Genomic DNA, 21232 nt, shown 5'->3' on the forward strand with positions numbered 1-21232 from the left:
GTCACAGATCAGTCGTTGCATTGTGCTTTGTATTTAAATATCCTTTGGAAATTCACAGACTCCTGAGAGAGCTCTGCAGTGGTTATTCTGGGAGAAGTTCAGATCGTCGCTCCGCTCTGCAGGATGGAGGACGAGTGCAGAGAAGATGAAGCTGTTTGCTATTAAAGAGTGAGGTAATTATAATGAATTCTTTTGAATTAATGTATTATTGTTGCAGGAGAGTGATTTTTTTTTGGCTGAGATTCGCTCGATATTTAACTGCTCCTGCAGCGTTTCATGTCATTATTCTCCAGTCATTCAGAGTGGACCTCACTGGCCAAAATCTGCTCATAATAATCTTTGATTCGGACGACAATGGAACTTAAATGTGCTTGTAATTTATTTTTGTATTCATAGAAAGCAGCAATCCCACTCTGAGTCCAGCCCATTTCCTTGTTTTACTCAATTTCATTATCTGTCAAACATACACTGTTTAAATGCATATTTACTAGGGGTCGACAGATTATAGGGGCTGATATTTGGCATTTTGCTGATAATTGGCATTTTATTTTAATGATTGCCAATAAAATTAATTAATTAAAAAGTGCAAAGAATGTGTCAGCATGGGAGGAACTTTTATTTTGCAAAACCTTAGGGAGCTTTTTTTTTATTTATTCGACACATTATTTTGTATAAAAGTGACCAACCACAGATTTAATGCTGAAATTTAAATTTATACCATTAAACTCTGTGGAATTTCTGTTATGTTATATACGTCAGCAGATGTTGCATAGCTTCATGGTGAATCGCTGCAAACTTTATTTATTTATTTTGGGATAATCCATAATAAGGTTTAACTATATTAAACCCACCATGTGTTTTGTAGTTGTAGAATATAAATTCCCAAAAAAAAAGTGATCTTAGTGTCCTGAATATTTCCTACTTAACAAATAAAATACAGATAATTTATGAAAGAGCACAAGTTGACTTGAGTCATAAATAATCAATAAAAAGGGAATTGTGATGCTAATATTTTGCATCTCAGTATTAAAATAAATTAATGTAATTCACTGTAAAGTGTTAATCAGTTGTAAGTAGCATCATTGTATTATCATTTTATTTTAATTTATAAATCCCTTCCCTGTGGGCTGATGGATGAGAGTTTTAGTATCATGATGACAGTTTGATTCACAACAGCCGTAAGAAAACCTGTTGGTCTGAATGAACGTGTCCTGCAGTAAAAGCTCCTCAACCAAAATGTCTAACAACTACTCATCATCCCCTCTGTGGCCCTAAAATAGGTCACAGCTGTAATTATGGCTTCACCTTCATCCCAGAGGCTCTGGGTGGGGATGTTGGTGGTCACCGTGGTGATGACCAATCTTCCAGGAGCGATGCAGAAGTGCATCTTTGACGAGGTTCAGGCCCAGAACAGGGTGGTCCGAGCTGCAGGCAGCCCACACACGGAGCCAGGACCCAGGAGGGCATCACCTCAGCGAAGGAGAAATATAGCCCCGCCCACTCCTGCCTCCCCACAGCCAATCAGGATCCAGACCTGGATTCCAAAAGAGAGCAGCAGCCTATCAGAGGCTGAGAGAGAGAGGATGGAGGCAGCGGTGGAGGAGGCTGTGAACATGGTTTCTTCTTTACTGTCAGGTGATAAACGGACCACACACACACACACATAACACACAGACACACACACACACAGAGGTTAACATGCACTATTATTAACCCTTTAATAGTGGAGCGAGCTCCTGGCCCATTGCTTCTCAGCAGAGCCATCAATAAATACTGCAAGTTTCTCTGGAGGAATTCAAGCACTGCCAACTACAACAGGTGAATATGCAGTTTCTGTGTGTGTGTGTGTGTGTGTGTGTGTGTGTGTGTGTGTGTGTGTGTGTGTGTGTGTGTGTGTGTGTGTGTGTGTGTGTGTGTGTGTGTGTGTGTGTGTGTGTGTTTGGCCAGATGTGAATCTTTATCTTTTGGACTAACTTTGTTAATATAATCTCTTAGAAAAGGTTTGTGTTTGAGTTTTGTCACAGCATGTTTTCTGATTAATCCTAAAGGAACTGAAATGCTTTTCAAATTAATGAGAAATGAGAGTTTATTTTCTTCCTTCAGGTGTGGTCGAGCGAACAACAGCTACAGATCTGAGACATGTCTGGATGTGACCGTAAGTTTCAGTCTGAATTATTATAGTGCTGTAGTGAAAGAGTCTAAAAAAACCCACATAGACAACATGTACCAGTTCACATGAAGAAATGAAAACCTGGTGCCAAATATGTTCCTGTTCTCAACAGATCCCAGATGATCACCTGGCTGGATGTGATATTTACACGGAGGCTGATTCACCTCGCAGGACTGAGCTCCGTCCTGACGGTGCTGGACTCCAGGACACCGACTTCCTGCTGTACCTCCACATACAGGCCACCGACAAGTGTCGAGCGGAGGTGAAGACTCACTTCAGACATATTTGAGAAGTTTTTCAAAGTGAAAAGTCACTGATGGAAATTTAAATTAATAATGAAAAGTAGTTATATGGCACTTAAAATACAAAAGGTTATTTTTTACAGCATTTTAGTCTATGTATTTTATTTAAAATCTCTGAAAAGACATCGAAGGAGAACTCATTTTAAAAGGTGCTGAGGGACATTTAAGAGACGCCACTAAAAACACAAATATCCAAGAACAATACAAGTTTGTGTCAATTTAAAAAACAAATAAAGAATAAAAACAACAGTTACAATCAACAAGATTAGCAATTAAACTGTGAAATTCTCAAAAGAGAGCAACAGAATAAAATAAACAAAAAATGGCCAAAATATTAAAACAATAATTATGAATTAAAAGTTTTAAAAAATTGTTCTTCACATGTTAAACACTCAAGGCTTTGATTTTTTTTTGCCTTCAAATCCCAGAAATTGCCTGTCAATAAGCATGTATGTCAATTAAGTCATTTATATGTTTTTTTCCTTAGAAAATTGTCGCAAAAAATAAATAAATAAATAACTTAAATGCATAAGACTTGAGACTTTTTTATTTAATTTTTGGATCCTCTTATATTAACTGTAATTTTGTAGAAAGTCAATAAAATTAATTAAAAATATTAAAATAACAAAAGAAATACTACCTTTATGTCCTGTTCTCCTCTCAGCCTAATGTGTTGGCCTACGCTGTCCACTGTCAGACGGACACCAGTGGACGTCCCGTAGCCGGGGTGGCGGTCATCTGCAGGGACAGACTGACAGGAGCCGCATACAGCCACCAGGCTACTGTACAAGTACGATTAACAATATTTCTGTCTCTTTTTTACAAGTAGTTTAATGAAATTTTTATTAGAACTGACAGATGATCCCAAATATAACAAATAATGGCACAATGGGATTATGGGACGTGTTTTTACGGACAAGTAGCAGCAGGATGTAAAGGATGCGTCATAAAGAGTGTGTTTGGTTTATTCAGACGGTGATCCACGAGCTGTTTCACACACTCGGTTTCTCTAAAGAGCTCCTCCGAACCTGGAGAGACTGTTCCTCCACGTCTCAAGGTTTTTAAATTATTTCGGATATTTTTATGCCACTTTATTAAACTTAGATACATGATGTGGTTGTATATTATATATTGTATATTTGATAGCGTGTTCTCCTCGAGGCAAAGTGACCCACTCTGATGGATTTGGCCAGATGAGGATTTACACCCCATCCGTCATCTCGGCCCTGCAGACACACCTGGCATCCGCTGACCCCGAGCTCGGGGGGCCGCTGGAGAACCAGGTACTGAGCAGCTCCTTAAAGGGACCAGTATCATGGAACTTTTTTTTTCTCAATGGTTTAAGCAACATAAGCCAAGTATAGAGAATGAAAAATGGCACGAATAAATACAGGAATGAATAAATAAATAACAGAAATTTAAGATATTAATTTATTTATGTCCCATTTTTCTGACCTGTTTATCAACATTTATTTATTTACACATTCATTCATGCATTATCACTTTATCTCCATATAGTTGTTTTAATTTTTAAAATTAATTTATGTTTTTATTTATGCGTTTAATACAGCATTTATTTATTCTTATTTATTCATTCATCTCTGTATTTATTTGTTTCCATATTTATTCCTGCATTTATTTTTGATTGTCTATTCCTGCATGTTGATACATTTATTTATTTACATAATTTTTGTGAATTCCTTTATTTATTTACTTATTTGTTTATTTTTAAAAACATATTTATTTATATACTTTTTTAAATATATATATTTTTATCATATTTATTTTCATATTTGTTCATTTGTTCCTATATTTATTTATATATGTATTTAGTTATGTAGTTAGGTTATAATGGAGAGAAGGCAGATATTTCGGCAGTGCTTGGCAACTAAAACCAAAACGATCTGGACTGATAAAAAGCACTGCAGGTAAGACAGAAAAAAATAGATTTTGTGGTGAATTGTCCCTTTAACCCATTTTCATATGAATTATGTGCTCTCTTTACATGTTTTACATGTATTTCTTCTTCAGGATGTTCGTCCGGGCAGAGTGTCCTCTCACTGGGAGTCTCGCGTCCTGCAGGGCTCCATCATGGCGGCGGTGCTGGGGGACTCGTCCACAGTCCGGATCGACCCGGTCACCTTAGCAGCATTACAGGACACAGGCTGGTACACTGTGGACCTGAGCCGGGCGCAGAGTCTCGTGTGGGGAGACGGTGAGGAATGATGAAGATATTAAACATAACGATGTGAAAACATGTAAAATTTACTTTATATTTGTCATAATAATAAAGAGAACAGACAGAGAAAAGTTAGATAAGATGATGTTTTTTATTTTGTGTTTTTTTAATAGGTGAAGGAGCTACGTTTGGCTCTCTGTCAACCTGTCAGAACAAATCCTCATTTTTCTGCACTGGCAGGTAAATTTATACTTACATATATGTTTTCTACACATCTGCTTATGTTTTTTAAGTTGGATGAGAGTCACTTTTTAATTTTCATACCACATTTGCAGCATTAATTTGCATTATTCTCTCTTAGTGGATTTGGGTGTCATCATCTTCACCTCCACAAGGGGGAGTGCCAGACAGACCAGCACCTGGACGGGTGTCGGGTGTTTAAACCGCTCAAGAATGGAGTAAGTTTCATTTCCTCTCATTATTTTATTGAAATTGTCTTCGCCAAACAATATCCTTCAGATTATTAAATATAAGTAAATCTGTTGTACTTGTTTTGCATCCCCAGAAGTATTTTCCTTAATCTCAGAATGTGTAAAATGGTTTATTATATCCTTCCTTTGGATTTTTAAATGTTCCTGTTATGTAAAGCAAGAATGTGGGATCAGCCTTTTTTACTGCAATCATTTGCAACCTGTGGCATTTTTTTTTTTTTTTTGCAATTGCAGCATCACATTTTCACTGTTTTTTACATTTTTGATCTTCAGAGTGAATGTTGGAAAGAGGGAAACAGCAGACGGTCTGCTGAAGAGGAGAGTGGAGAGATTTTTGGTTTTCACAGCCGCTGCTTCTTCTCGAACCTGACCAGACAGGTGTGTGTGTGTGTGTGTGTGTGTGTGTGTGTGTGTGTGTGTGTTGGCGTGTGTGTGTGTGTGTGTGTGTGTGTGTGTGTGTGTGTGTGTAACTTAATGAAAGCCTGTCACTGTTTTCTTTTGTTTAAAGGAATATTTTACCCCAAAATGACCATCTGTATATCAGTTGCTCGTCCCTTGTTAAGCTGAATTTCTTTAATATTAATTTCTGTCTTTCAGAACCGGAGTGAATTTTTTTTGGACAGCGGTTCTGTGGAGGGACGCTGTTTCAGACACAGGTGCACTGGACACAACAGATACCAAATCCAGGTTTTTGGCTCAGACTGGGTGGACTGTCCAGCAGGAGGCGCCATTCAGGTAACTCCACACAACAACACGCAGTAACTGTAACTCCTTTACATCCTGTTAGGCAACTGAAACTAGAGCAAAATATCATACTCCATGAGATTATCGTAAATTGATGGTGTCGGTTGTTTTTATGTCATATGTTGTCATCGTTGGTCTTAATGCACATTTTTGCAAAGTAAATTCCCTTTGAGGCAATAAAGATTTTTATTCATTTGTTCTGTGAGAACGATGTATCTCTAAAAAAAAAAAAAAAAAAAAGGCAAGTTTTCTTGGTGCCAAAAAAAAATAATTAATAAATAATATATTTTTTCAGCTTTGCAATGACGCGTTTTCAAGCTGATCCAAGAGAGTTTATTTATTTATTTATTATTTATTTGAAGTGAAAGAATTTTCTCATCACTTAAAGAAAACCGTACGTACATGGTCACCGTAATCTGAGAACTAAATGAAAGTTGTCAGACAAATGTAGTGAAGTCAAAAATACAATATGCGCTTCTGCGATGTAGTGAAATAAAGCTAGAAAGCTGCATAAAATGGAAATACTGAAAAACTGAAGTACAAATACTTCGAAATTGTATGTAAGTGGGGTAAACATTTAGACAAGTTACAATATGCTTTAACAAAGACGTTCTTTATTTATATATAAAAGTTAATGTGACTGTTATACACTGATTTTTAAAAACTGTTCTGTCTCTGCTGTTTTTAACCGTCAGATAAAAGGATACCAGGGTTTGGTTCACTGCCCTGACAGGAAGTTATGTGTGTACGCTGACGTTACTCCTCCTTCAGAATATATCTCTTCATTTCCTGCTTCTATCACAAGGTAAGTACGACTTTAAACAAGCATACTTCTGATTTATGATAAGTTATGACTCATATTTACCTCATTTTATTTTTTTGGTCAGTGAGAGTTTAACCTCAGTGCCAAACGGGACGTGGTGGACCCTCAGACCTCCTGCGGAGCTCTCTGCAGCCTCAGCGCTCTGCGTCACTGCTGCTGTGTGTCTCCTGGCTGCAGCTGTGGTGACTTTCAGAAAACGTTGCTCCTGCAGGATCAGAGTCCACTCTGCCCCGGAGGATCACGCTGATCCGTAGGTAACAGCTGACTTTAAAAACTGAATGTTTCAGTGTTGGAGAAACTGTGATTTTAGGTAAAGGATCATTTTAAATATGAAAAAGAACAAATTCATTCAAACAAATATGACATTTTAATGCGTTTGTTTTACTGAACATGACATACAGCAAAGTCACAAACAGCTAAATGTTCATCAGCTAATTTCCTGTCCCACATACAATGACAAAACAAACATAAATTATAACACAACAGACTTAAAAAACATTATATAATGAGTCATAGGAGAAACATAAGGCTGAGAGAAGGATTATAGATTACAAAAGACCTCAGTAACACTGGGAAAGTCAATTTAAAGGAATACTTTGCTCCCAAAATGATCATTTCTATATCAATTACACAGCCTGTTTTACATTGAAATTGTGTTATTATTAGTATTATTATTTATATTCTATCGATCTATGCATTAATCTTATTTTGTAAAGTCACGTAAGCCTTCAGATAATTATGTGAAGTAAAACGTACAATATTTTCCCCTGAAATGTACTGAAGTAGATGTATGTGTGCAATAAAAAGACAAGACATAAGGAAAGTACAAGTACCTCATACTTAAGTACAGTACTTTAGTAAATGTACTTAGTTATATTCCACCACTGGTGATAAACATCTTTGAACTGTAGCATTTGATTCATATTTCTTCCTGTGGGAAAATTTAGGAGCTGTTATATAAAGTTATATAAAGTTTAGCTGGTATAGCGCAGATGGTCCAGAAGGTGGCGCAATTGTTCAGGAGTTGAAATGTGTGACTGTGGAGCTCAATAGGAAATGTTTGACTACTTAATGTCCCACAACTTAATAACCACTCTCTCCTCCACGATTTGTACTTTCACAGTGGTGAAAAGTAATTATATTTGCTCAATAATACTGCACACAGTTGACACCATTTAGGTGCTATTTCTATTTTCTGCTGCTATACACTTGTAATTCCCCACATTAAAGGGATAAATTTTAGCTGCTTGTCACTTCAATCTAACAGCAGTTGTTACTTTTTGCATTCAGAAAGTACAGATATCTTATATATCTCATATAAAGTAAAGATTTCTTATATATCTCATATAAAGTACAGATATCTTATATATCTCATATAAAGTAAAGATTTCTTATATATCTCATATAAAGTACAGATATCTTATATATCTCATATAAAGTAAAGATTTCTTATATATCTCATATAAAGTACAGATATCTTATATATCTCATATAAAGTACAGATATCTGACCAGAAAGTTGCATATTAGAATAAAACTTGAGTAAAAAATAAAGTATCTGATATCTAATTTACTGAAGTATCAAAAGTAATTTTATCATAATAAATTAAACTGAATATTAAAAGTAAAAGTACAAGTACAATTTGCTTTGCAGGAAAGCAAGCAGTCAGCGTTTTGAGAGTTAGGAAGTTTATTTCTTTGTAACATACATCAATTTAAAAACAGAACCTTAAAGAAAAATAAAAACTCGAGTGTACAGATAATCACACACACAAAATAAAAACTTAACCACTGTACTGAAGTATTTCTTCATTACTTTACACCACTGCATACAGATTTGACATATGTATTCCATTTCATAAAATATGTTGTCATGCTATAGAGTAAAGTAAGTACCCCAAATTACATAAAGCAGTTAGAATCACCTCTACCTCACAACGTGTGAGTAGTTTTTACATTTTGATGTATGAATGATCACAAATTCAATAATATGAAAATATGGACATTTGAATGAAGGGACCATTCTGCATTATGGGGTTAGTACTTTTACTTCTGATGGGCAGTTTAGCTCATTTTAACCCCCTTCAACAAAGCTCCCTGTAGACACTCACTGAAAGAATAGAAATACTTGTGTATAAAACAACAGTGTAAATGTATTTGTCTTATCTTAAAGGGAAAACCAACAATATTAATACAAATCAAAATCTAGTCAAAGGATTCTTACAAAAAACAGAATAACAAAGTTTTAGGTAGAAGTTAACTCTGCATTTTTCAATTGTGGTGTAATATTGTCCCAAATTTCAGTCCAAAAAATATCTCTTATTTATATAAAAGGGATAGTTTACATTGTCTAAAGTGGAGTTATATATTACCTGGAGAACAAATGTCAGTCGCCATGTTCCCAGTTTGGAGAAACAGGCAATAAAGTACTGCTGTGGATGTGGGCAGCAAGAAAATATAGTTTAGCTAACTAAGAAATCAGTTTAAATTGATGCTGCGTAACACAGTGCATGGCACAGTTGAGCCTTTCTGAACAAATATGGACGCTCTGAGGGTTGAGAAAATGTGGTGCCAAAGGAAAGGGCTGTCTGACGACAAGGTGAAACTATTTTTAATGTAGCATGGACATTGACTGATATTGCTGTTTTTGTTGTTGCTGCCCCATCACAACAGTACATTGCTTTGCTTCTGTATCAGTACTACTGCCTGCTTCTCCAAACTGGGGGACTGCTGACTTACATCTGCTGTCTTCAAAAAAGTGCCACAAAGGGCGTTTCTTAAAAAAGAAAAAAAAAACTAAAATGGCAAAAATGAAGTACTTAAGAAGTATTTTCCTAAAAAATAAAGAAATAAAAACAGGTGTATTTGTATTTCTTGAGCTCTAAATGTTAAATCAACAAAATTATATCCCCTGCCACACAGGGAGAGACGTCTGCCTTGGTGCTACACCACTGGAGCAAATTTTGGAATATGAGCCATCCTGACCTGCACACTCTTTAGTGAGCTTCAGACACACAAAACAGAACTCCACCTTACACTGCGGACATATGATGTTTTTACATTTTGTTGTGTCATGCTCAACCAGAAAACCACATTTGGGACAGGCACGGATGCAGGGACAGCCAGTGACGCCCACCACAGACTTAAAGGTGATATCTGGACACGTTCTCAGCGTTTCTAGTTGCTGATTGGTGCAGCCTTGATTATCACAGCGGTCTGAACGTGGAGACGGACCTTTCCATTCCCTCAAACACTGCCAGCAGAACATGTAGTTCATCTTTTTATCCTTTGTGCACACTATGCACCGGACACTTAGATCACAGAGATTACTCCTCACCATACAAGACTTGCAACCAGGACACTGTTGAATAATATTTAAAAAAAAAAAAAAGAATGAGATGTTTTGAAATCCATTTATTAAATTCAACATTTTCGATCAGTTTGTGAATAGTTTAATAGAGATACTTACTAATCTGAAATTCCAGTAATCCTTAACATTGCTGAACATTTTGGTTTCAAAGATCTTCATTTCTTCAGGGGTCAGAAGAGCCATTTTACAAACCTCTTCGTACGGCCACTCAGCATCACAGTTGGGCATGCCGCACACAAATTTGAACCTACCCTAAAATGGTAAAAAAAAAAAAAAATCAGAGAAACTCTTCAACAGTAAAGAAAATGATAGCACCAGCACACGGCTTACCTCTTTCAACAATCTCTGACACCAGTTGGTGAGAGACATCGGAGTGACAACATGACCGCAGGACATTTTTGCTCGGAGAGACTTGAAGCCTTCGCACAAAACTATGAGACACACGAACAAGAGGAGATGTGATTAAGAATGTCATACTTGTAAAAATAAGCCATGGATAACAGAAGCTTACTTTTCTTACTTTTCAAGCCTATCTCTTGGTGAAAAAACAGCAACTAAAGCTACTTACAGTCTAAATCATCATCTCCTTCGACAAATGTAAGTGTTTTGTCCTGAGGGTTGTAACACTTGTCCTGTTCAGTCTTGACATTGACTGTGTTGTCCTTAGACATCTCTCTGTCCAGTTGTCAAATTGCTCCTCTGTTGTTCAGAGTTATTTCTCTGTTCAGTTGAAGAGCTGTTGCCCATCTAGACTAAAAGACGAAAGCTGCTCACTCAGACAACAAAACAGGGGCACAGGGGTTGGAGTTTCGTTCCTCTTTTCATTTCCACAAAGTCACGTGATTTGTCTGGAACCTTAGGTCTAAATGTGACATATCTCGAAATATTTGCTCAGAGTTTCAGTTTCTTTATCAGAATACACAAATCTGAAGAGCCCTCCAGGCTGAGCGGCAAAATGGTAATCTAGCTGAACGTACATGGACCCAGTCAAAAAAAAACACTCATTCATCTATGTGACAAAAGGAAAAGATGAAGAAGATCACTGTGCAGCAATTTAAAGAGATCGTTGCCAAAGAACTGAATATCGGTAGGATCTGTTTTAAACTTGCATAAGGAGATTGTTTTTGTTCCTGTTTATATGCAGGACCATAAATTCATATGTGACAAATCTGAAAATGTATGTCCAGTGTCATCACCGGGTTCCAGTGCAGAAAGCTGCGTGGCTTAAAAAGATAAGGATGGAGGTATCAGACTCTGGGATATGCCAATGATTAACAGTCAGTTTCTCTCTTGCTGTGAGGCAACAGTGCTAACCACGATGCCACCGTGCCGCCCTCTGCTGGATAGCTTCACATTATAATGAAAATTAGGTTTACAGGAAGCCTTAAGGTCACTTCCAGTAAACAGGCAACATTTTCGGTAACACAGCCACCTGTAACATCATGTTTGTGTGAAAAAGTTTTGTTCCTGTGTAAAACAAGATGTTTTCTATCCACTTAAACCGCAAACAAGAGGTGTGATATTAAATGAGCAGAAAAACATCTTGTGGTTTCTAACGACTTTGCATTGGTTTTCCTGTCTGTTTCTTACTTTCTGTTTTCACAATAGCAAGGTGAAAGACCATAGAGGCTGGCACGTTGGGTTTTTTTGGGGGGGGGTTACTGCATGGTGTGTGTACCCACTTCACTCCTAGACATCTTTTTTGATGAGTATCTCACTCAATCAATCCCACCTTTCAGGCACACGGCAGTTACCATTAATAAGGACCATTAATAAGAAACATAATGAAAATTAGGTTTACAGGAATGATGCAGTAACTGACTAGAGGACTGAAGCAAAGTAGCAAGGAGCACAGCGAAAAGAAAGAAAGTGAATTAAAATAAAGAGAAAGTCCCCGCTAGAGTACCGTAGACCTTTAAAAACATTTAGAAAATAATTTAAAGATTATTAAAGTTTTGTACAGGAGCCTCTTTTCTTTTCTGAACTTTATTTTCAGTTGTGTCATAACATTGTCCTGTCACTAGGTGAACGCTCAGACTGCTGACAGCCGCCTGGGACAAAAAAAGGAAAGTAAGACTTTTTGAGAGTCCCCTCCACACGTTACTGGCTTCCTTACACAATCGTCAGACCCCGGTAAGCATTCCCTCTCTGTCTCTAATTCTGGCTTACACTGCAAACCAGCCTTACAGGCTTTCTTATCATTTCAATGTTCTCTGTATTTGTATGACTGGATTGTAAACACAGAAGTAAGGAGTCATAAAATGTGCATTATTGAGGATAAAATGTATCACATTGTAAATATATCAAAGGAGCAGCTTATGACATAAAACTGAGAAATTGCAAAAACTGTGAACAGTGTGAAATGATAAGCAGACAAGCACAGAAAGACGTATCTTAAAACGAGCTGCCTGTCCATTTCAGCATTACACATGAAAACACGAACAACAAGTGGGGGGAACGAACATGCTCCTCCTAAATCCAGGAAATGATGCTAATTTAAAGAGATAAAGAAAAAGAATATCAAACAAACGGGTAATAAAGAAGCAAATAAATGAAGTTTTCCATACTATTTGGATATAAAACAAAATTAACACAAAAGCAACTAGTGGTAACTACAGGTTATATAGTACAATTTTAAATTTCTGGGCTCAAATGTGATTTAAATGTTTGTCCTAATGTTAAACATCCACCACAAAAGATTTACACATAAGTAAGACATTTGATTATCGATTTTTCCTTCCATTTTAAACTCTACCAACTGATGTTTCCAAATCTTTGACCGTACATTATTTTTTTAAATAAAAAGACTGTACCTGCTGCACAAAACAAGAGCTTTTCTAGGGTTTGAGGACGTTTAGTGCACAGCATGGACCATGGTCCAGAGTTGTGATCATAATCTGGCAGCCCACTAAATATTATTTCTGAAAATGTGAGGAGGATAAAAAGAAACATACCACTGTCTTTGGGATATCTAGTACTTTTTCTTTCTATATTTAAGCAAAGCGAACACATCTGAGGACTTTAGCCCTCTGCTTTTAAACGCCATCGCCACCTGGGACAGAAGGTGCAAACAGCCAACAGGCAAAATTTAACAGGGTAACACTACTTTTTCTTTTCTTCTTCATTAAATTACAGATTATAAAACATAACAAAGATAACATGATGACTTTTTGATAGTAGATTGAAATGGAGCCGAACTGTTTGCCAGCTAAAACAACACTTTATCATCTTCAGGGGGAAATCCAAGAGGAAAGATGACTCGCCGTAAAAAAAAACCCTCTCGGAAATGTAAAGCAACTACAGAGAAGGAGCATAAGGGCAATAAAGTTGCAGGTGATGTCCAATATATGTTTTTAAAATGTTTTAAAATATTTACAGTTTTATAGCTGCGGTCTCCCTTTGCTCTGCACCTTTTGCGCGTCTACTTTTATTCATGGAGAAAGTGTAATGACACTGTGTTTTTCGTTTCCTTTAAAGTCACTCCGCCACAGAGACGTTATTATGGTCTGCGTAATCAGGGAGCAACGTGTTACCTCAACAGTGTCCTGCAAGTTCTCTTCATGACTCCAGAGATCCACGACAGGTTTGAAACAGCTGCAGTCGTCTGTAAAATGATGTCATAACATCAGTGTCGCTGCCTATGTTTTGTTGTTGTCATCTCTGATGATCGTTTCCATTTATTTTTTGTGTTTTTGTGCTGCTGAAAACCAGTTTTTAACTGAGTCAGGCCAGTTTTAACTGAAACCCACCTGATGTTACTCTTAACTCCTTCCATGTAAAAAATAAATGAATGACAACAAATAGAAGGAAAGCAGTTTAAATGTGAGTAAAACACCATGTAAAAAGCATGAAACATTTCTTTATAAAGTGACTCATTTGAGTTTATATTTGTGTGTCAAATTCACAAAACTAAACCAATGATCACATCAAGGCAGGCTGTAAATACTGTTGACTGAGATGCTGCTCTCTTCCTAAAGGTTGAATGAAGAATCACAAACAGACCTTCAGCTGAGAAAAATCTTTGCCGGCCTGAAGAAACAGACATGTGGAACAGAAGCTTTCACAGAAGCATTTGGAATTACGAATGGTAAAATGGACTGTGATAAATGGAAAATAGAGCATTCAAAGTGCTTTTAGCATTTACTAAAACAGTAGTAAATGAGGGAAGATGCTTTGATGAAATCATTCATTTACTTTAATTTGTCCTTCACAGTTTGTCAACAAGGTGATGCTCCAGGATGCCTGGAAATGATTTTACATAATATCAGCTCAAAAGCCTCTGAGGTGAGAATTTATCCAATCTGTAATATTATGCACAGGTGGACAAATAGGAAAGCTGTGATATAACTGATATTTATATATTTAGGTTTTGAAAGGAAAGATGACATACACAACAAAGTGCTCCAAAGGCCACTGCATCAATGAGGAGACTAATCCGTTCTTGACTCTTCCACTGTCACTGATGACTGATGCAACCTGCAGTGTGGTAAGCAGCCAGAGTTTACAGATCTGCTTTGGGATTTTTATACGATGTGAGCTTGCTATCGAATTTCGAATCTAACGTTTGTCTTTCAACAGAAAGACGGCTTTGAAAGGATCTTCCAGCTTACATCATTCAGTGGAGACAGCATGGTGTACTGCAATGAATGTAACAACAAAACGGAGGCAACAAGTGTGAGTTTGGAACCAAAATTGTCGCAACAGTGAATTTCATACTGGAATTAGATGAACACTTTGTGTGTTTGTTTACAGTTCTTTCTGTTGAGCAAAACCTGTGGTTTTTTGTGTTATTTAGAGATGTGAGATGGTGAAATTTCCTCAGATTTTGACTCTGCTCCTTAAAAGATTTGACTTTGACTACAGCTCCATGTCACATGTCAAATCACACTGCCGTGTGGACGTGCAACATACATTACAAATGCAGGCAAGGGGACAGGCATTTGTGATTTATATTTGAATGATGTTCCTTATGTTTGCTTTTCAAATATTTTCATGAATCTGACTGTGTTCTTTATTGTAGAACAAGGAGTATGAACTGTATGGGATGGTGAATCACTTTGGCAGTCTGAGAGGTGGACATTACACAGCCACCATCCTGTCCAATGAGGACAAAGCCTGGTATGAGTTTAATGACACTGAAGTCAACAAGGTAAGAGAGGAATTTCACCTCATCAATGCCATAACAATGGTACACAATCAAACCCAACCAACCGAAAAATCAAACATCAAATGGAGATTTGTTGACATTGTTTGGTCTGTTTTTTTTTTTTAATGATGCAGGTTGGAGAGCAACCATTTGCAAAAAACAAGTCTTACACGTATGTCTGACAAAATCAAATTTTTATCTAAAATAAATGAGATATATTATTATTTTGTCATTCAATGCAAATAATGCAAAAATCATTGTTTACCAGCTCCAGGAGTGTATATCTGCTCATGTACAGAGGTAAGGACATACAAATACACAATTAAACTGTTAAACTGTTAAACTGGCCATGAGTGTAATATTATCAGGTCATTGCTACATCCTTTTCTTTCCTTCCTTTTAAAGCCAATTCAAGGGGTCCCACAGACAATGCACTGCAAAAACAGGATGAAACCAGTACCCTAGATGATCCAAAACACGAACATCTGGACAGAAAAAGTAAGTAAAAATGTAGTTGCAAAAGAAACTGGTGATAAAGACCAGATAAAAATAGGAAAGAATGAGGAGATGACGTACTGTGCACGTCCCACCGTTTTACACCGGCAACCAGTTGATGAATTGATTGAGTTGTGATAAAAACCATACTTCCCCAAAAAAGTAGGATATAAGAGTTAATTATGTCACATGCATGTTGACTTAGCAACATGTAATATTAAATAAGAAAAGCTGATCTACAGGAAAATAAATATTTGAAAGCAGAAAGCCTGAGAGCATTACTGCATTATATTTGTTTATTTTCATATAATGAATTATAATCTGATGCCTGCATTTTGTGTTTTCCTTTACATGAATAAAAGCATTTACACCTGAAATTGATGCAGAAGAAGAAGAAGAAGAACAACAACAACAACAACAAAAAGAAGATCTTGAATATAAGATGAAAACACATCAGGGTGAAAACTGTAATCTGCGTTACGATATAAAAGAATGACCATAAATGAAGGAAAATTACTTCTAGCACTACTCACACCATGAAGTGCAATTTTAAATATTTTTGGCCCAAATTTGATTTTCTAACTTAATTCACATCCACCACAAAAATAATTCTACATCAGTGAGACTTTTGATCATTTATCAGTTTTATCCTTATTTAAATCAACCAAATGTTGTATGTTTCCAAATATTTGAAAGTAAATTATTTCTGTTTATAATACAGATGCCGCACCTGACAAACAAAACAAGGGATGGTTTAACATTTCAATTTGCAAATGTCTTTCTTCTCATTGTAAATTTGACTATAGATTGGTAAAAAAACAAAAACAACACTACTTTAATTGGCTCTATTTGATGTAATTTATATCATTTGATTCATAATGCAAACATGCATTTATGCGTTATTTACAGTATACAAAGAATATGAGGATATATTTTTCCAGGGTTTCATTACTGGGGAGGATATGTTGTCATGTCATCTTGTTTCAGGGTGTAAATGCTGAAAATGTATAAAAGCTGTTCTTAATGATATTGAAACTGATCCAGATCATTACTGAATAAATAAATTTTCTTCCTCTTCACAGTCACAAAGAATAATGAGACTAGTTCAGGAGATCTGATGGATGAGATGCAAAATGAACAGAAAGACCAAAAAGAAGCCAAAGAGGAACACAAAAGAAACATAGTGGATGACAGTGACAAAACGCTCAGTATTTGGGCTGGAGGAGAAGAGGATGATGCAAAATATGTAGAGGATGAAAAATCAGTCAGAAAAACAAGCATAGAGGAAAATCTGTCTACAAACGAAGACAATACTTCTTCCATCATTACTCAAGAAAACGACGAACCCGGGATGTTAAAGCAACGTCTGGGCATCCAGACAGGTAATAAGGACATGTTATTTACTGTCAGCAACATTATGGAGGGAATCTGTGTCTTTATCACTGTAATGATAAAAAGAAATAACCCCCTTAATTAACTAAATGTGAACATAATAGAAACGTAAGAACTATAAAAAAAAAGATCAATTTAAACCATGACAGCATGAGATCGTACATGTTGGGTTAGGTCAGAGTCAGTTATATTACTTGTTCCAAAAAAATATGTTCCTGATTTACTTTTCCACCAGGTCAAAAATCTCCACAAGCTGCCAGAGAGCATCCAGGACCTGTTACATGTCTATCACGTGTTTGTTTGTTTGTTTGTTTTATTATTGTTATTGATAGTTTTTAAGAAACTCAATTTAATTTGAGCAGGATATGTCTTTTTTAGCAGTTATTTTGACTTTTATGGGTTGAGAAATGCGAACCCCTAATCTCATCTACAACCTGTTATCAAAGTAATTTATAATTATGAATCAACTTTGTTCCTAAATTATTGTCTTTCAGTTAATAAACCGGATGAAAATGAGGCAACTGGCCTTCATGTGCCAGAAAAAACCTGCTGCTGTTGCTGTTGAAGTTTACATCCACGTCTGTCCGGACTCATATGTAGCCATGACACAAAACATACTTCAAATATGGATGTTGCTGCAAAGAAGCTATAAATTCTAAAACTCTGCTTCACGCATGTCTTCAACCCATAAGAACAGAAGACCTATATAATTAGCACAGTTTAAATAATTGTGTCTCCGCTTCTGTTCCTGAGAAATGATGTTGAACGATGGTCAGAAAAGTGTTTTTGCTCAACATTATAATGTCACAATGACATTGACTATTGGGTGTAAAACATCACTTTGCCAGTTTATTCTATTACACATTTTGTCTGAAATTTTGTAATAATTAGCACGTGAGGTCTTGAATCATTACCAAAAAAGTATTTTTTGACCTTTGATTGACAAAAATAGCTAATTGTCCAGAAAAACTCACACTAGTTTTAACAAAATTTCAGACAAATGTCTAATAAAGTAAATTCACAATGTGATGACGTTTTATATCCAGTTCTTCAGTTATGACCAAAAAACTATTGTTGAAAGTCACCTTGACCTCTGACCAAAAAAATTAGGTCTTGGTCATAACTCAAAAACTCACGCTAACTATGTCAAAATTCAGAAAATGTCTTACAGAATAATTTGATGAAGTGATGATGTTTTATAGTTAGTTCTTGAGTTATGACCAAAAAACTATTGTTTTATGGTCACGGCCACCTTGACCTTTGACTGACAAAATCTGATCAGTTTATTATAGTCATGACATTATGCCTCCAGCTGTTACCGGGAATACATCGACATTTCCAGTCCATTGCTACATATTGTAGCAAGCTGTTAAGTTGTGATGAATTTTGATGCATTTAAAGGTGATTGGACAGTGTTTTACTTTGCTTGATACTAAGGAAACTTTCTTCTTTCAAATACACAGATGCACATTAACTCTGTTTGGATAAATGTATTTAAATAAAAACTTGCATTTAAAAAAAAATTAAACAATTAATTAAATATTTTTTATTTTGTAAATAGCTGGCTGTATGTTTGCCATTTTCTTCTTTAAGCTGTATTTTAAATGTTACTGTGCTGATCTAAGTGAAAAAGTGGAATTGCAAATCCATTGTTGGGGCTTTGTAGTAAGAATCTTGTTAAATTGAAAAAAAGACACTTAAAATCAATGAAAAAAACATGAAGACTTCTGTGATTTTATTAAGAGATTTAACGTTTTTTTTAAATGTGTGTATGAACTCTTCAAAAAGTTTTAAATTTGTAGATATAAAATTAAAAATGTGTATTTGTCACATTCTGTGTATATTAACTAATCTTAGCATAGAATAGAATAGAATAGAATAGAATAGAATAAAATGTCTTTATTGTCACTGTACAAAGAAAATACAACGAAATTATGAGTGCTACATCTGATCAGGTGTAAGTATCATAGAGACGACACGCAATTAAAAAAGCACTTATCAAAATTTTAGCTTTTAACATACATTGTTGAATATTGTTAAATGGCTCATAAAGTACAGACAAACATTTTTTTCACCTCCTCTTCCAAACAGGGACAGAGGTCTGTCTGGGAGCGACCCCACTGGGACACATTTTATATGGTGAACTGGTTTTACAACATTCGCGCTTCAGCTTCAGGCAGACGAAACAGAACTCCACGTGGCAGCGAGGGCAGCGGATATTTTTGCAGTTGTGTTGATTATGCTCCACCTTCATGCCGCATGTGGGACAGGCTCGGACAGAGGGGCAGGCGGTGACCCCCTCCACTGCGGGCAGACTGATGTCCTTACACGTCTGCAGGAGCTGCAGGTCCCTGTTGATGCAGCCGTCATTGTTGCAGCGGTCAGATCGAGGGTCTGGACCTTTCCACGCCCGCAGACACTGCCAGCAGAACTGGTAGGTCTTCTTCTGATCGGCTGTGCATATGGTGCAGCGGACGCACAGGTTGGACAGATCCTCCCTCTCTATACACGTTTTGCACTGTGGGCACTGGTGTGGAAAATGATAAAAGGAGAACACGCAGTATTTGAAAATCAGTGCATCTAATTTTTAACACTAAAAAGTCTTTAATATCCCCAGAGGTCTTAAATATCCCCCCAAAAAGTATTTAATAATCAGGAAATACCTTTAATAATAAGAAAGGCCTTTAATATCACAGAGAAATCCCTGAAAAGTCTTCAATAACCTTGAGGGGTCTTAAATATCCCCATAAGTCTTTATTACCTCTGAAATGTCTTTGATAAACCCTCAATAACCTCAAAAAAGAGAAAAGTCTCTGATAAACCAAAAAAGTCTTTAATGTCCCAGAGGTCTTAAATATCCCCCAAAAAAGTATTGAATAACCAGGAAATGCCTTTAATAATGAGAAAGGCCTTTAATATCACAGAGAAATCCCTAAGAACGCCCCAAAGTCTTGAATATCCACAATAAGTCTTTGTATCTTTGAAATGTTTTTATTGTCACCAAAATTCTCTAATACCCACCAAAAGTCATTAATAACCCTTGAAAAGTCTTCAATACCTTGAAAAGTCTTAAATATCCCACAAAAGTCTTTAATACCTCCGAAATGTCTTTAATAAACCCTCAATAACCTCAAAAAAGAGAAAAGTCTCTGATAAACCAAAAACATCTTTAATATACCCAAAAACTCTTTCATATATCCAAAATGTCTTTATTATCCCCAAAAGGTCTTCAATAACCTCAAAAGACCTTAATACCAACAACATCTTTAATAACTTTGAAAAGTTTTTAATATCTCCTAAAGTCTTTAATCTCCATAAAAAAAGTCTTTAATAACACTAAATGGCCTTTAATATCCACCCATATCATCTCCAAAAGGTTTTTATTAACACAATATTCTCTAATATCCCCCCCAAAAAAGTCTTTAATAACTGAAACAGGTCTTTAAATATCAACATCAAAAACACTCAAAACAACTAGCACTCACCGGCTGAATTTCGCAGTATTCTGCAGCAGCCAGACGAGCCATCGTCTCCTCAAAATGCTGCATTTCCTCAACAGACAAGTTGGCCAGTCTGCGCACCTCCTGGTACGACCACAGTTTATTGCACAGTTTGGTCCCCTGCACCACCGCAGGGCATCTGAATTTGTGAATACCCTTTAAACAAGAGAAGATGCACTTTGAGATTGTAACAAACAGACAGAACTCACTGCCTAAACTTTTTTTTAATTATTATTATTATTATTTTCAATCATATTGAAAATAATATAATTTATTAATATAATTATATTAATAAAATAATTTATTAATATAATTATATTAATAAAAGGGGTGCACTGTCACAATCAATGTTGCTGCAAATCACACACACAAAAAATAAAAATGAAAATAAAAATCACCTTTGCATATAGTATTTTGAAATATTTTTTTCCTTTCATTTAAAATAATAGTGGCATCATTACGAAAACCTGGTATTTAAAGGGTTAAAATTCTGAAAATTAATGACTATTTGATATTTATGATTAGAATGATGATGTTGGTTAAAAAAAATAACTCAATGAATGAAAAATGAAATTTTTTAAAGCTTGTTGCATAGCGCGATATGACTGTGTGTCCACCAGC

General features: G+C 36.0%; 3 protein-coding genes across 5 annotated transcripts; 2 read left to right on the plus strand and 1 right to left on the minus strand.

The window, feature by feature from the left end:
* The first annotated feature begins 35 nt into the window (after positions 1-35).
* On the plus strand, positions 36-9758 carry cirop (ciliated left-right organizer metallopeptidase). Of its 2 annotated transcripts, none has more exons than XM_088073110.1 (16): positions 36-173; positions 1281-1635; positions 1725-1818; positions 2104-2155; positions 2283-2432; positions 3137-3262; positions 3445-3529; positions 3619-3755; positions 4504-4687; positions 4825-4891; positions 5013-5109; positions 5416-5520; positions 5740-5877; positions 6582-6691; positions 6774-6963; positions 9631-9758. In XM_088073110.1, exons 2-15 carry the CDS (start codon positions 1296-1298, stop codon positions 6961-6963), a joined length of 1875 nt encoding a protein of 624 aa, XP_087929236.1. In that variant the 5' UTR covers positions 36-173; positions 1281-1295; the 3' UTR covers positions 9631-9758. The 2 variants fall into 2 exon arrangements, with proteins under 2 accessions (XP_087929236.1, XP_042367804.2); XM_042511870.2 differs by having other exon boundaries at positions 6774-6959.
* Positions 9759-10760: 1002 nt separating this feature from the next.
* LOC121962460 (ubiquitin carboxyl-terminal hydrolase 50-like) lies at positions 10761-18669 on the plus strand. 2 transcript variants are annotated; one of them, XM_088073111.1, is made up of 16 exons: positions 10761-12211; positions 13077-13174; positions 13313-13411; positions 13556-13661; positions 14056-14165; positions 14292-14362; positions 14445-14564; positions 14657-14752; positions 14874-15002; positions 15099-15227; positions 15359-15396; positions 15493-15524; positions 15630-15722; positions 16082-16177; positions 16802-17101; positions 17606-18669. In XM_088073111.1, the coding sequence occupies exons 3-16, from the start codon at positions 13333-13335 to the stop codon at positions 17674-17676; spliced, it is 1470 nt and encodes a 489-aa protein (XP_087929237.1). In that variant the 5' UTR covers positions 10761-12211; positions 13077-13174; positions 13313-13332; the 3' UTR covers positions 17677-18669. The 2 variants fall into 2 exon arrangements, with proteins under 2 accessions (XP_087929237.1, XP_087929238.1); XM_088073112.1 differs by lacking the exons at positions 10761-12211; positions 13077-13174; positions 13313-13411; positions 13556-13661 and adding an exon at positions 13707-13900 and having other exon boundaries at positions 17347-18669.
* Positions 18670-18990: 321 nt separating this feature from the next.
* On the minus strand, positions 18991-21231 carry LOC121961936 (E3 ubiquitin-protein ligase RNF19A). Its single transcript, XM_088073114.1, has 3 exons — positions 21010-21231; positions 20597-20767; positions 18991-19638 (listed from the first exon to the last, which is right to left on the minus strand). Exons 1-3 carry the CDS (start codon positions 21046-21048, stop codon positions 19183-19185), a joined length of 666 nt encoding a protein of 221 aa, XP_087929240.1. The 5' UTR covers positions 21049-21231; the 3' UTR covers positions 18991-19182.
* Between the last annotated feature and the right edge of the window lies 1 nt (position 21232).

The sequence above is a fragment of the Plectropomus leopardus genome, chromosome 23, assembly GCF_026936395.1.
Source record: "Plectropomus leopardus strain MGB_pleo_1.0 chromosome 23, ASM2693639v1, whole genome shotgun sequence".
NCBI classification, from domain to species: Eukaryota; Metazoa; Chordata; class Actinopteri; order Perciformes; family Serranidae; genus Plectropomus; species Plectropomus leopardus.